The 13,462-nt window shown below is 36.9% G+C and overlaps 2 protein-coding genes across 2 annotated transcripts in view; both read right to left on the bottom strand.

The window, feature by feature from the left end:
• The window catches only part of LOC120297450 (C4b-binding protein alpha chain-like), a 30,549-nt gene extending 29,459 nt beyond the window's left edge, over positions 1-1,090 (bottom strand). Inside the window, exon 1 of the mRNA XM_039320084.1 lies at positions 797-1,090. The gene's annotated coding sequence lies outside the window, so the exon portion shown is untranslated. The remainder of the gene's footprint in view (positions 1-796) is intronic.
• Positions 1,091-1,987: 897 nt separating this feature from the next.
• CR1 (complement C3b/C4b receptor 1 (Knops blood group)) overlaps positions 1,988-13,462 on the bottom strand; it is a 94,336-nt gene continuing 82,861 nt past the window's right edge. Inside the window, exons 33-44 of the mRNA XM_039320053.1 lie at positions 12,863-12,948; positions 12,320-12,502; positions 11,375-11,557; positions 10,691-10,873; positions 10,127-10,309; positions 9,664-9,849; positions 8,291-8,551; positions 7,015-7,191; positions 6,837-6,866; positions 6,366-6,444; positions 3,333-3,421; positions 1,988-2,995 (exon numbers count right to left, since the gene is read on the bottom strand). Of these exons, the coding sequence (XP_039175987.1) occupies positions 3,358-3,421; positions 6,366-6,444; positions 6,837-6,866; positions 7,015-7,191; positions 8,291-8,551; positions 9,664-9,849; positions 10,127-10,309; positions 10,691-10,873; positions 11,375-11,557; positions 12,320-12,502; positions 12,863-12,948 (1,615 nt within the window). The 3' untranslated portion in view covers positions 1,988-2,995; positions 3,333-3,357. The remainder of the gene's footprint in view (positions 2,996-3,332; positions 3,422-6,365; positions 6,445-6,836; positions 6,867-7,014; positions 7,192-8,290; positions 8,552-9,663; positions 9,850-10,126; positions 10,310-10,690; positions 10,874-11,374; positions 11,558-12,319; positions 12,503-12,862; positions 12,949-13,462) is intronic.

Raw genomic sequence — 13,462 nt, 5'->3', positions numbered from 1 at the left:
AAGACCACATCTATGACAAGATGTGACAAGTGCAGGGAAGGAAAAAAGTTCTACTCATGATTTATATGAGTGTCAAGAACAAAATAATTTAAGACTTGGCTTCCCTCAAAGGGAGAGTCTGACATGAAGGACATTACTGTTGGTCTCAACCTTCACATGCTTTCCTTTATTGGAAGCTAAAATGTGTGTTTGTATATTCCTATGAGCAATGTTAGCAATGATCAGTAAATCAGGTTTTATAATTTGAGTAGAAAAAATATTTATTTCACTGTGTCTGGCTAATTAGAGGGGAAGACTCAAAGACAAGTATTCTTCGCATGTATGCCTGGCAGAAGGAAGCCATCTCAGCTTATTTATTTATATTTATTGTACTATCTACTCAAGCAATCCAAGGAGGTTGAAAAAAATCCATGCAATCCAAGTTTAAAATTATTATTTTTTTAAAAAAAATCCTTTTAAAATCTGGTTGTGGCTTCTAATTCATTCCCCTAAAACCCTAAGGAAAAGGGTGGTCTTCAATGTTGCAATTATCAATCTTTTACAGGCAAAGAAGGAACACCAATATTTTAAAGCAGTTTTTCCAAGTTTTTCCAGCTCGGCAACTTTAAGATGTGTGAACTTCAATTCCCAGAATTCCTTAGCCCAGACATGTTAGTGAATTCTGGGAATAGAAGTCCTCGCGTTTTACAGTGGCCAAAGTTGAGAAACGCTGGTTTAAACTCTCTATCTACACCCTGTGTTTCTTGCCGTTAAAAGGTCACCAAGCGCCGAAGAGTCCGCGCCCGTGGATTTGCACCTCCAATGCGAGATGTTCCCCATCCATCTGAAAAAGGCTGGCCGACAGGGCCTTGGCATTTTACGTTACGAGCCCCGCCTGCCTCAGGCTCTTCCTCCAGAAGCGGAAGCCTAGAGGACGTCGAGGCAATCCCCGCATGGGGTTCCGACCGGAGTCCTCTATCGCCACCTGGCTCTTCAGACCTCCGGTGCCCTGGCAGGTCGCGCCAGGGAGGCAGGCGGAGATGAAACGCACCACCTCCTCCCAGAGGGAGGTAAGGCCGGGAGAGAGGAAGCTGAGCCAGGGCCCGGAACCGCAGACCAGCGCGCTATCGTGGGAGGAGAAGCGCATCATACTCACCTGACAAGTTCCGAGTCGTCGCTGCCAGCGGCAAAATAGCGAAGAGACACGAAAGGCGTAGTCGTTGTCGCGACATGGCTCAACGCGCAGGAGGACCAAGAAACGTTGGGATGAGACGCGCGCCGCGGAGGGGCGCGTTCCAGGGCTCGAGCGCAAGCTCCGACCGCTGCTGGGGGAGGGGGAGGGTCGTAGCCAATGTTGTGCTTGCCGGGAAGTCGGCCTTGCCTCTCATTTCCATTCCACGCCAGGATCGGCGTTAACCCGACAAAGGGAGGCGCCGCGAGGACGCGAGATCCCCGCGAGGGCAGCTATCTCGGCTCACGGTTCTCTCGGGAGTGGCCGCGGTTGGCTGTCCCTGAGGAAGAGGCAAGTAGACTGCAAATGGAACTTGGTCCGTACAGATCTAGAAAATTTTGTGCGAGCTTAATTTAGTTCGCCTCTGGATATAGGTCAGGTCAGAGACGTTGGACATTTGGAAATAGCCAGATTCGGAAGTAGACAGGCGAAATTGCTCTGGTTGGCACGGCCAGGCACAGAAGCAAAGCGGCAAGCGAGGTTGCTGCCGTTTTGAGATCATCAGGCTTGAATGCCACCAAGTACTCTTTTAATCAGCAAACTTTATGGGAGAGATTAGCAATTCAATGTAGGGGTATCAAAATTTCCTACCAGGTTCTGTTGCTGTCCAATGGACTGAATGGCGTGAAGAAGCACTGGCGGAATGATTTCCAGCAGCTCTTTTGCCGGAGGTCCTGTCTTGACAAAGTTGTGCCCATATTCATAATTTAATCTCTGCTTTCCTTTTTCTCCAAAAGTCCCTCCCAACCCCAAAGAAATACCACGAATACTAGTTTATTTTGTTTGGAAATTTATTTTAGGACTGGACCTAGAATTGTTTTAATAATTTCTAAAAAGATAAATTGAATTTTTATTATTTACTGTATATCCTGGTATCAGCTTGCTCAACACACTTGAAGTAGTTGCTGCTTAATGAATATGCAATATGAATGGATAATAATTTATTAAACTCATATCTGCCAGACTCTGGGAAGCTTACAACAATCAAAAATAGACATTTCATAAAAAAATCAATAAAATATAAATAAAAGATAGCAAGCACAATAAATTGGGAGGGTCTGTTTCATCAAAGGGTTAGGTGAAGTCCGAAGTAATAAAGCATTGATTTGTTTATTTATTTATGTTTTGGAACAATAAAACAAAAAATAGTGATCATGATACATTATCAAAGAAGAAAAAACAAGCAATGCTATAACGAAGTGAAAAAATGCAACAAAAAGCATAATATATGTCAATAAATGGTCCCAATTCTATACTTACTTCTCTAATGCAAATATTATTCGAAATGTTTATATGTCTTACACATTCATAAACTTTTAACCTATTTTATTCTGTATAAATGTGTCCCATATTTCATTATACTTGTCCATACACAATCTTCAATAAGCAATTCACTCATGGGGGGCAATTGCAACCAGGTTTTCAGTCCATTGAGTGAAAGGGAACATACATTTATTTTCCCAATGCTGCAATACCAATCTTTTGGTCATAATAAGGGCATGGATAATACATTTATATCATTCAGTTGTCAAATTCCCTGTACTGGTATGTAGTTCAAGAGAATGTTATCTGAAAATTCCAGCTTTTGTAGCAAAATCATACTGACCTAATCCATTCCTTCCTAAGCATGTATGTCATATAACTAACTCTGCTTCATATTTATTTTTCAGGAGTATATTATACATTAATTGCTTCTCAGATAACCATCAATGTTAGCTTGATATTTGTTGCTAATTTTTACTTGCTTGCTCAGAAGAAACTGCCAATTAAGAATAATATCTTGTCCTAGGAAAAAAATAAAGATGACATTTCATTGAATGAGAACAAGAATTTCAGTAAATATAAAAAAGCAGGCATATGTAATGTAGAGATAATAGGAAGGTAGTAAAATCACTCGTAAGCAAATAATACACAACTGATTTCACCTACTTTCTAACAGGTTGACAATGAAAAGCTAGAGAAGGTACAAAGAAATTTTCCTAACAAGTCGCTGAACAACAGCTCATCCCCAAATTATATATGTGCTGTAAATTATTTTAAACCATCTGACTCACAGCCATATTCCTTTATACAAGTAATGTACTTTCATCCTAAAGTAGTAATCTTATAGTGAGATTATTACCTGTAGCTATGAAGACAAAGTTTTCTTAGAGTGGGGAATCTTCATAATTATCAACGCAATACTTTCTTTGGGCTTCACAGGTACAATTGCTGAAGTAATAGTGAGAACATAATTGAGAAGATAAACCAAATGAGTATAAGACTTAAAAATACATTTAGATGCATTGTTTGAAATGGCAAATGAAAATTCCTATGGATTAATGGCCTGTTCTTATTTAACCAATGCTAAACTCAAAATAGATATGCTCATGGGAATGGCAAAAACCTTTTCCTTATAAAATACCTGTATTTCAGTGCATATATTCCATATTGATATTTGGTGGAATGTTCATCTCAAATTCTTACTACTTACTACTACTCAAATTCGTACTTCCTTCAATATAAATATGTAAATAAATAAATGCTCACCGAGAGGGACTTTCGGTTTTGTGTCGTAGCAACACAGCCAAGGGATTGCAGAGCTCCGTACCCCACAGCTGGTTTCACCCTGCCAGGGGACCCTAAATGGGTCTAAAGTCGCCCTGGAGAGGCGACAAAGGCAGGCCCCCCTCCCATTGATCATGGAATGATGGTGGTCGATCCGTTTGATTCAGGGAAAGCCCTCCAACCCGGCAGGAGAAAGGTTAACTGCACTCCGGGGACTAGCCCAAGCTACCAACATCCAAAGTCCAAAAGTACCAACTAAGAACAACTAAACAGCGTGTTTGGAACTGGGTGAGAACATAGATCTCTATTTTGAAACCAGTGGAACAGTTTGCCCCCAGAAATCATGGGCACTCAATTACTGGAGATTTTTAAAAAGGCTAAGATAGTCACTTGTCTGAAATGGTATAGGTTCTCCTGCTTGAGCAGGAGGCTTGACTAGAAGACCTCTAAGGTCCCTTCCAGCTCTATTCTATTTGAAACTGATTAACTGGAAAAAATCCCCAAGAAGTAAAAAAATCCTCCAAAGTGAGAAGGAAGGGGATTATAACCCCACCTTTCCATAGACAGAAGCGGCAAATTAATCTTTATGGGGGACAGAAATATATTGACATGGATTAATGTAAAGCTGTAACCTGGATAAAATTGAAAGCTATGGAAATTGTTAAGATTTTTCATTTGAAAGAATATTGAGAAAAATACAAAAAAAGATGTTTTTGTTTTAAAAGTTGGAAAATAAATAGCTACTGACATCTAGTGGTGGATCAGACTATAGAACTACAGCTGCCCTGCCTCAGAAATTGGCAAGACGTCCAGAAATAGAATACAATTTGTTCCTTTGATCCTCAGTGAATTTTAGCTAAATAGAGAACAGCTGGGAACAGAGGAAAGAAAATACACTGGGCTATCTTTTGCAGAATGAGAAACACAACTGTTATAAAATATGCTGACCTCGGATTATAAATACTTACTGAGCTGTGATATTTAAGTTCAAGAATTGTTTGCAGAGAAAGAAAAACCTTGATTTGTTGGCCCCTTTTCTAGGGGGGAAATTACTGGATTGTTTTTAAGTGGTTGAACATTTTGGACTGTTCACAAAGATAAAAACTATATAAGACTACGGTGTTTGGAACTTAAGACTGGTTGGTTTGATGAAAATGGAATGCATAACCAAAAGTGATAAGAAACCACACTCAATATTCTATTCTAAAATCTCCAGTCTGGAGTAGCAGAAATCTGGAGGAGTAATACTTCAAGACAAGACAAATATCTTCCAGGAGGAAATGCATGCTATGTTGCAATTAATTCAAATGACAATTGTTTCAAATCATGATGAGATTAAAAATAATTTTGATGATATAAATGAGCACATTCTTGACCTAAATTCACAATTAAAAAACTCTCAGAAAATGATGACAAAGAATGGACAAATAATTCAGACAATAGAACAAAAACCAGAGGAAAGTGACACAAATGACACAAAAGTGACACAAATATAAATGGGTGAAACTCCCCCTCAAAAGCGCCTTACTCAACTTGTCTTTCCCATTTTTAACAACACTTATAAAAATACAGGAAGAATCCCTTAGCAAACTGAACATACTGATTTGGAAAGCTGTCTGATAAAAGAAGAAGGTGAGAGCTAGACCCAAGAGAGATGATTTAACCTACCAGATGGAGTACTGCATGACTAAACACTTGTTTGAATATGGTTAAAAGAATAGTTAAATCTTGGATATGAATGAGTTTTATAGCAAGAGAAATAATGATTTATAAATAGTATAGTATCTCTTTATGATATGGGAAATGTAAAAATAATGGGATGAATTAAACAAAATATTTTGGATATTTAAATGTAATCAACTTGGAGAAAATTATAATTGATAAGAAATGTTCTGAATACTGAGGGGAAATTAAACTTAAATAAGAATAGGAGAGAACCAGTCTCGAGAGATGATGTGACCTAACATATGGAGTATTATATGATCAAATACTTGTTTGAATATGATTAAAAGAATAGTTAAATTTCAGACATGAATGGGTTTTATAATAAGAGAGATGTGATTTATAAATAGTATAGTATTTTTAATGATATGGGAAACGTAAAATACTGGGATGATTTAAATGTATGAAATGTTTTGGATATTTAAATATAATCAATTTTGAGAAAATTATAATTGACAAGAAATGTTTTGATTACTGTAGAAAATTAAGCTTAAATAAGAATTCTGAAAACAGGACTTAAAGCGATTTACATAAGATGACTTTTTGCAAACGCAGTTGTAAAATAAGCTGATTAGAAAAGATGCTACATATTGATGTTATTGTTATTCATATAAATATTAGAAAAAAATTATATTCAACTTTATATGTATTAAAAATACTAAGAACTATATTTACTCAATGTTGGTAAAAGGAGAATATTATTGGAAGAAGCGAGGATCAAGGAAAGGTATTTCTAATTAGTATGTTGATTATGAAATCATAGAAATTAATTATTGTTGATTGTTATTAAATATGTGAACCCAAACAACAAGTTGTTTACCAAGTACTAACAATTGTTATTGTAAAAAGTCAATAAAATATATTAAACGAATAAATAAATGCTCACCGCTTTTTCTTTTGCAGAAGGACAATCCATATCACACCACCAAAAATGAGAACAAGTAATAGGATACTTCCCACAGAACCTATTAAAACCAAACAAATATATTTTTCTTTGTTCGGTTATGATTTTCTCTAAAAGGAAAGGTTAAAGAAAGCACTGATTTTATTACAAACTAAGCTGAATAATATATAATTCAGAATAATATTATGAATGAAAAGTTATTTTTTTTCTTTCTCTTATGTCAGGTTGCTTCAACAACTTTGCTATTATCATATGCAGTGCAATACCTTCTTTTCCTTTCTCATTTTCGTTTAACTCCATTATGTATATGTGCTCATCTGACAAAGACAACTAAAGAACAGGGCAGACATTTGACTAGTAGCCACTGGCCTATCTTATCCAGTGTTTATGGAATGCAAGGTCCACAATGCTATGTCTTTCTGCACTCAATGGGAGGTTCTAAAAATTACTTACCAAAACCTAGTGTAGCAAAATTGTAGGAGCCTAAAGAAAGAAGCAAAACAAGAGTTACAATCTGTCAGTGAAAGGGGAAATTAAATTTACCAGCTCTTGAAAATATTTTTGAGAGGCTCTCCAAACAATATAAATTTAAATTCCCTCTCAAATCTTTAGAGCCTTATTTCCAACTTACTTTGTTTACTTGATGTACATGCTGGCACAGGGGCATCCCATCCTATCTGTTGCGCTTGAATAGGAGAAGTATCATTCCTGACATAACCATTTTCACACTCCAGAGTCACCTTAGCACTCATAGTTTCTATTTCTGCTTCCCTGCTATCAGAAAGTGGTGGGAGGGTGCAGCCATCTACTGAAAATCAAAGTTGAAGAAAAGTTCTTAAGACACTTTTTCCAGCAAGGAGCCACACTTGCCTTTACAACTCAAATTGTAGGGGGGTTGCCAGAGATGCAGCAATATCATTCAAAGAGGTAGAGCAAAAATATTTTTTTACTGAAGTTTAAATAAGAATAATAGAAAATAGGACAGTTAATTTATTTTCATCTTAATTTTTACCCACACTTTCACCCTCACTGACAATTTCCTGCCTCCACCTAAATAAGTTTGCTGCCACTAATGACATTAATGCTAATAGATTTTTGGGAGGAGAGAAATTACAATAACTTAACTGTACCCTGGCCATCACAGTTTTAGAGGAAGATAATTTGATTCTCATGCTATCAAAAATTATCTTGGGCAGGAAACAATTGTGTGTATAAGGTTGGGGGCTGCAGTTTTAAACTTAACACCATATTTTTCAAGCAGGACCTGGATCCTAATTAATTATTGTATCACATTCATCATTCATTAACATGCTATGTTTGGAGCCTCGTTCTGAGATATTTACAAATTACATTCAAAAATTCAATACATCTGAAAGGTATTGATTACATTCAAGGAATAATGTCATATTCAAGCAATAATAGCCTGTGGCCTCTGAGATAAAATAATTACTTATAAGGCTCAAAAAAAAAAGCAGAAATTGGCAGATGCTTTTATTCCTTGTACTGATCCAAAAACTCCAGGGAGTGAATTAGTCTTCACACTGACTTGGTCATTAAGTATATATATAAAATTTGTCTAGATGTAATTGATACATAACTTCATATTTCATAGTGTCCCTTATTTAGAAATATGCCATCACATATAAAAAAGATGTCCCTTTGTGATAGAAACCCTGTATCCTCCAGCTGTTGCTGTTATAATTGTATTGTAAGCCTTCCAGCATCACTTTGGATAGTGAGATGGGCAACATATAAATTTAATAAATAAATAAATAATCATTAGCATTCCTTACCAGAGACAGGGCCATGAGAAATATTGAGAAATACAATGATATATAGAAATATAATAAATCACTAAAGAATACAGTTCTTCATCCTGCCTTTCTATTGGAAGCTAAGAAACACACCTTCTCCACTGCAATTTCTGACCTCTGGAAAAGCATCTTTCTGGAGATCTCTTTGGCTCCCACCATTTAATGGTTCCAGAAATCTTTGAATATCTGGCTCTACTCCAAGGCCTAGGGTTAAGGTAGTTGCTAAGTCCTTGGTAGTTGTTTTGTTGATTTTTGAATGTATTGTGCTTTTTATGAATGATCCAATTATTTTTTCTATTTGATTGTTCTCATCCTTGATCACCTGGGAGTCACCTTGTTTGATAGCCTCCATATCTAAAAAAAAATGAAGTAATTAAACCTTCAAAACCACTATGATTTTTTTTTAATGGCTTGGTAACAAATTGTGTGATCGGTTTCCTAAAACAAAAAACAATCATTTGCATGGTTTCCGCACTGCAAAAGAAATATAACTAGCCCTCAACTTATGGATCATAATTTCTGTTGCTAAGGAACGCAGTTATGTTATGTCACACCCAACTTTATGACTTTTTTGCCATGGTTGTTAAGCAAAACACTGCTGTTGTTAAGTGACTCACACAGCCATTAAATGAATTTGGCTTCTCTCATTGACTTTGCTTGTTGGAAGCTGGCTGACCAGGTCACAAATGGCAATCAGATGACCCTGGGATGCTGCAACCATTGTAAATACATGTTGATTGCCAAGTATTTGAATTTTGACCTGGGGATGCTGTGATAGTCATAAATGCGAAAAACGGTTATAACTCTTTTTTTTCAGTGTTATTGTAAATTCAAATGGTTGCTAAACAAATGGTTGTAAGTGAAGGACTACCTTAGTGTCAAGGTGATTAACAAAACAAAATAGCACTAGTAATAGCACTTAGACTTATATACCACACCATAGTGCTTTACAGCCCTCTCTAAGTGGTTTACAGAGTCAGCATATTGCCCCAAACAGTCTGGGTCCTTATTTTACTGACCTCGGAAGGATGGAAGGCTAAGTCAACCTTGAGCCAGTGAGAATCAAACTGCTGAACTGCAGGCAGCCAGCAGTCAGCAGAAGTAGCCTGCAGTACTGCATTCTAACCACTGTGCCACCACAGCTCATTAATGAGCTCAAAAAGTGCTCATTAATTTATAAAAGAATGTTTGTATAAAACACCACTTCTAAGTTTGCTCTTCTGGAAGAAACAAAAGTTCAGTGGGACAACACAGGTCTTGCTTGTATATTGTCACAATGCATTTTCAAGAGACACAGTGACAAAGCTCTTGATTCCTTGGCACATGTATTTCTCTCAGATGCTGCTAGTTTCAGTTACTGAGGTCTAGGCAGTGCAGCTCTTACTGTGGGAAGCACCCCACATGCTTGACACCAGATGTCACTTAACACTATTGAAGTACAAGTTTAATAACTAACTCTCACATACATTCTCCACTTTTACACTGAGGGACAGGTTGATCCCATGTTCCAGAAGTCTGGCAGTAAATGGTTGGTGCTCCAATAAGAGAAAAGCCTGGATCACAATGATAAGTCACAGAGGAGCCATAGGGGAAATCTTCCAAAGTAACATTGTCTCGTTTGCTATGGGCAATACTTTGTGGTGCAAGGCAACCTACAGAAAGAAGTGATGCAACTGTATTACCACAATGTCGATTTACCTCTCAAATTCCACCCAAATTATTACATTCAGATTGGCTGTGATACACCTATCATAGACCTTCAATAAATAATGCTATAAAAGTCATTAGCATGACAGTATGCACAGTCCAATTATAGTACTCTTTTTCATCTGGCTTCAAGCACCCATCCCTGACAAGCCACCCCAATCCCTGTGAAAGGTAGCAGAGAAGACTGAGCCTCTGATTTGCAAAATACAAGCAATAAAGGACCTTGGCATCTGGGGGCTTCACTCCACTTTACAGAGTTTGAGCTGTTCCAAATACATGTAACACTGTAGTTTCCAATGCAGGAATAGCCGGCATCACAAATATAGATTACTGATTTCCCATATGTGAAGTCCTCACCAACATGCTTCCCATGGATGATTTTCGGGGGTGGGAGACAATGCATAACTACAAAAGATCAAAGAATGGTAAGTACCTTCATTTGAGATCTGCCAAAAGCTGTAATTGATCAAACATCATCCCACTAAGAAAATAGCTGTTGTGACAGATGTGATGCATGTATTCTCCAGAAACAAACTTTGGTAATTCTGCTTATGTTAGTCACCTTTTGAACAAATTGAGAATGACAATGCATTCTTATTTGAGAGCTATCTTTTTCTCAAATCAAACCAAGAGAGTTGCCTTCCAACAACCCCAGAATTGAATTACATAATTCAAAATGGTTTCAAAGTGTGCTTGAAATACAATAAATTGAAGGAAAAGACTGGTATGTGCAATACAAAGTAATGATATTCTATGTTAGCCCAAATATGTTGCAGTTTTTATTACTTTCACAGGATGGCACAGGAAGGCTCCAGGTTCCAGAAGGTCCACAGGAAATAGATGCCTTTCCAACAAGCAAATAGCCTGGATCACAAGAATAGGTTACAGCCATTTCAGAAGTAAACATTTGCAAAGCCAAACCATCATGTTTTCCATTGGCTATGCTTGGAGGAAAGGGACACTGTGATTCTAAAAGAAAAAAAAAATGAAGTCAGAGGACAGTGTTCAGAATTCCATTTTGATGTGATACTTAGTAGAAAGCTGCAATTAAAGGCCATTTACTACAAGTTGATCCCTTCATTTTTCTAAGGGCATTAGACACCTTGTGTGATCTCCTCTACTCTAATTTTTTTTCCCATTATTGCAGAGCCCAATAAAATAGGTTAGATATGTCTTAAGCCATGTTTGTTGAATAGAGTGGTTTACCTATAATATTAAGCCACAGAACCTAGTCACAGAACCTCAACTCTTTTTGAGTTCACTAATACACAAAGTCAGAACAAACAAACCACATTTTGGACTTAATGCAATTAGGAAACCCTGGCAATATCTCATTTAGAGTAAGTTAGTGAGGCTCATGATTGAGTAGATTCTTTAACCTATATTGCATATCCAAATTCAATCCCAAAGGCCGCTTTTTATGCTATGAAGCTTTATGTTACCAGCAGCAATTAATAAAAAAAAAATTACTTTCACAATGAGGGGCAGGAAAGGTCCATGTGCCAGAGTCTGTGCAATGAATAGTAGCATCTCCAATTAGAGTATAGCCAAAGTTGCATGTATATTTCACACACATTCCTCTTTTGAATACCATTACTTCCTGGTTGCTGTGAACTCCATTCTGGATATCTGGAGGTGACTTGCATTCAATCTCTGAAAAGGTATAAAAGCACTATTGATTTTCAAAGAGTAAAAGCAGTCAAGGAAAGAAGATAATGAAACCTGAAGAAATTTTCCCAAATGCTAATCCTTTAGAATTCAGGGGTAGGCAACCTTGACTCTTTTATGACTCATGGACTTCAGCTCCCAGAATCAGCTATGCTAAGCTGACTGAGGAATTCTGGGAGTTGAAGTCCATGAGTCATAAACAAATTGAGTTTGCCTACCCCTGCTTTAGATAAATATATGGTTTCCTCTTCCACTTAGCGCATTGCGTCCTGCTCATTATTATCTTTATCTTTTCCTATTAGTTTTCATAGTTTAGGGTTGATGAGTATTAAATTGTCCTGTCCCTCTTTACCTCCTCTGACTAGTGGTGAAATTGATCATCACAAGCATAAAAGTAAATGGTGTTTATGGAGGCCCCATACTGTACATTAATTGCTATATGTTCAGTAATGGGCCAAGTAGCTTAAATTTTCCAGCCTATTTGCAGTACTTTAGATTGTGTTTCCTAAATGATATAATGTTTCTAATTAATATAATGCATTTTCATATTCAATAAATGTTTTAATACCACTTTGTCAATAGTTGAATAATAAAAAAAATTATTAAGATACAACTTGTTCTCTTGGCTGCAACAATTGTGAACCTATTGTTCTCTCAACACAGTGAGAGAAGGAAAATGTAATGCTTAGGTCAAACAGAATAAAACAGAGCTCTGAAAATTATTTTTTTAAAAATGGAAAATCTTACCCTGTTCACAGACAGGAATGGGGGGATCCCACGTACCATCCACCTGGCAATGGATCTCTCTGGAACCAACCATCTTGTGGCCCCCAATGCATTCAATGCTAACCTTCTGGTTATATTTGTAAGAGCTGAAAATACCAGCCACAATCCTTCCATTCTTAATCTGAGGAGATGGACACTGTGTCACTGAAAAATAAAACATGTATCAGAAACACAAAGGGAGAAAAAATTGGAATCACTCTGCGGAAGGGACAGGCCTGATTGATTCAGTTTATACACCTGAGGGATAGAAGTAACTGGTTTGTCCATAGATTTTCTTATAAACATTATAGCTCAATTAGCATTTAGGGCTATGCTGTAATATAACTTGCTTGCAGCTGGATATAATGTTGCCTAAGGGTGAAGTACTCTTTTAGGTTTCATTATCTTCAATATGACTTGCATCACTTTATCTGTCTTCTATAGTTTCTGTTTTAGAATATCGACATTCATAAACCTTTTCTAACAATTATCCTAGGCTAGATCTGCATTTTGAGTGCTGCTTACTCTGGCAATAAGGAAGGTCACCTGTCCATGCTACTGTTTTACCGAACAATGCACAGCTTCTGGAAGACTTTCCAATCAGCCTATACCTATAGCAAGACAAAAGAAACAGCATATAATCATTTTATTTTTTTGTATAAGAATGCAGACTTTAGATGGTTGGAATCAAATGGACATTCTACATCCCTTTGTTTAATTCAAAATGAGCTGTTTAGAGTTGTCTCAGTTCCGAGGTGATCTTCAGGTCTGAATAAAATGCAGGAATAAATATGTCTAAGTCTTTTAGTATTCATTCATCCCATGCTTTTTTATTCATGTGGTGTCAATAGATATTTATATGCATTCATGTGTAGACAGACAGCATATGTGTTATGTGTAGAGACAGATTGCTAGATAGCAAAATAGCAACGTGCAGGAGACATTAGTTTTCATGACTGCTAAGTCTTATTTTGGCAAAAGTCTTATATATTTATAATCATACAATAGAAACAGAAATTTCCTACTGGTTTTTTTCTAGAGAAAATATATAGAAGGAGGAATCTGTTTAACTCTGCTGTTCAATGATACAATCTTTGAACCTGACAGTGGTCCTTCCTTTTCATT

Source organism: Crotalus tigris, unplaced genomic scaffold (assembly GCF_016545835.1).
Source record: "Crotalus tigris isolate CLP2741 ecotype Arizona unplaced genomic scaffold, ASM1654583v1 scf7180000023618.1514416, whole genome shotgun sequence".
NCBI lineage: Eukaryota > Metazoa > Chordata > Lepidosauria > Squamata > Viperidae > Crotalus > Crotalus tigris.
Note: the sequence above shows the minus strand (reverse complement) of the source record. Positions and strands in the feature narration are given on the sequence as shown.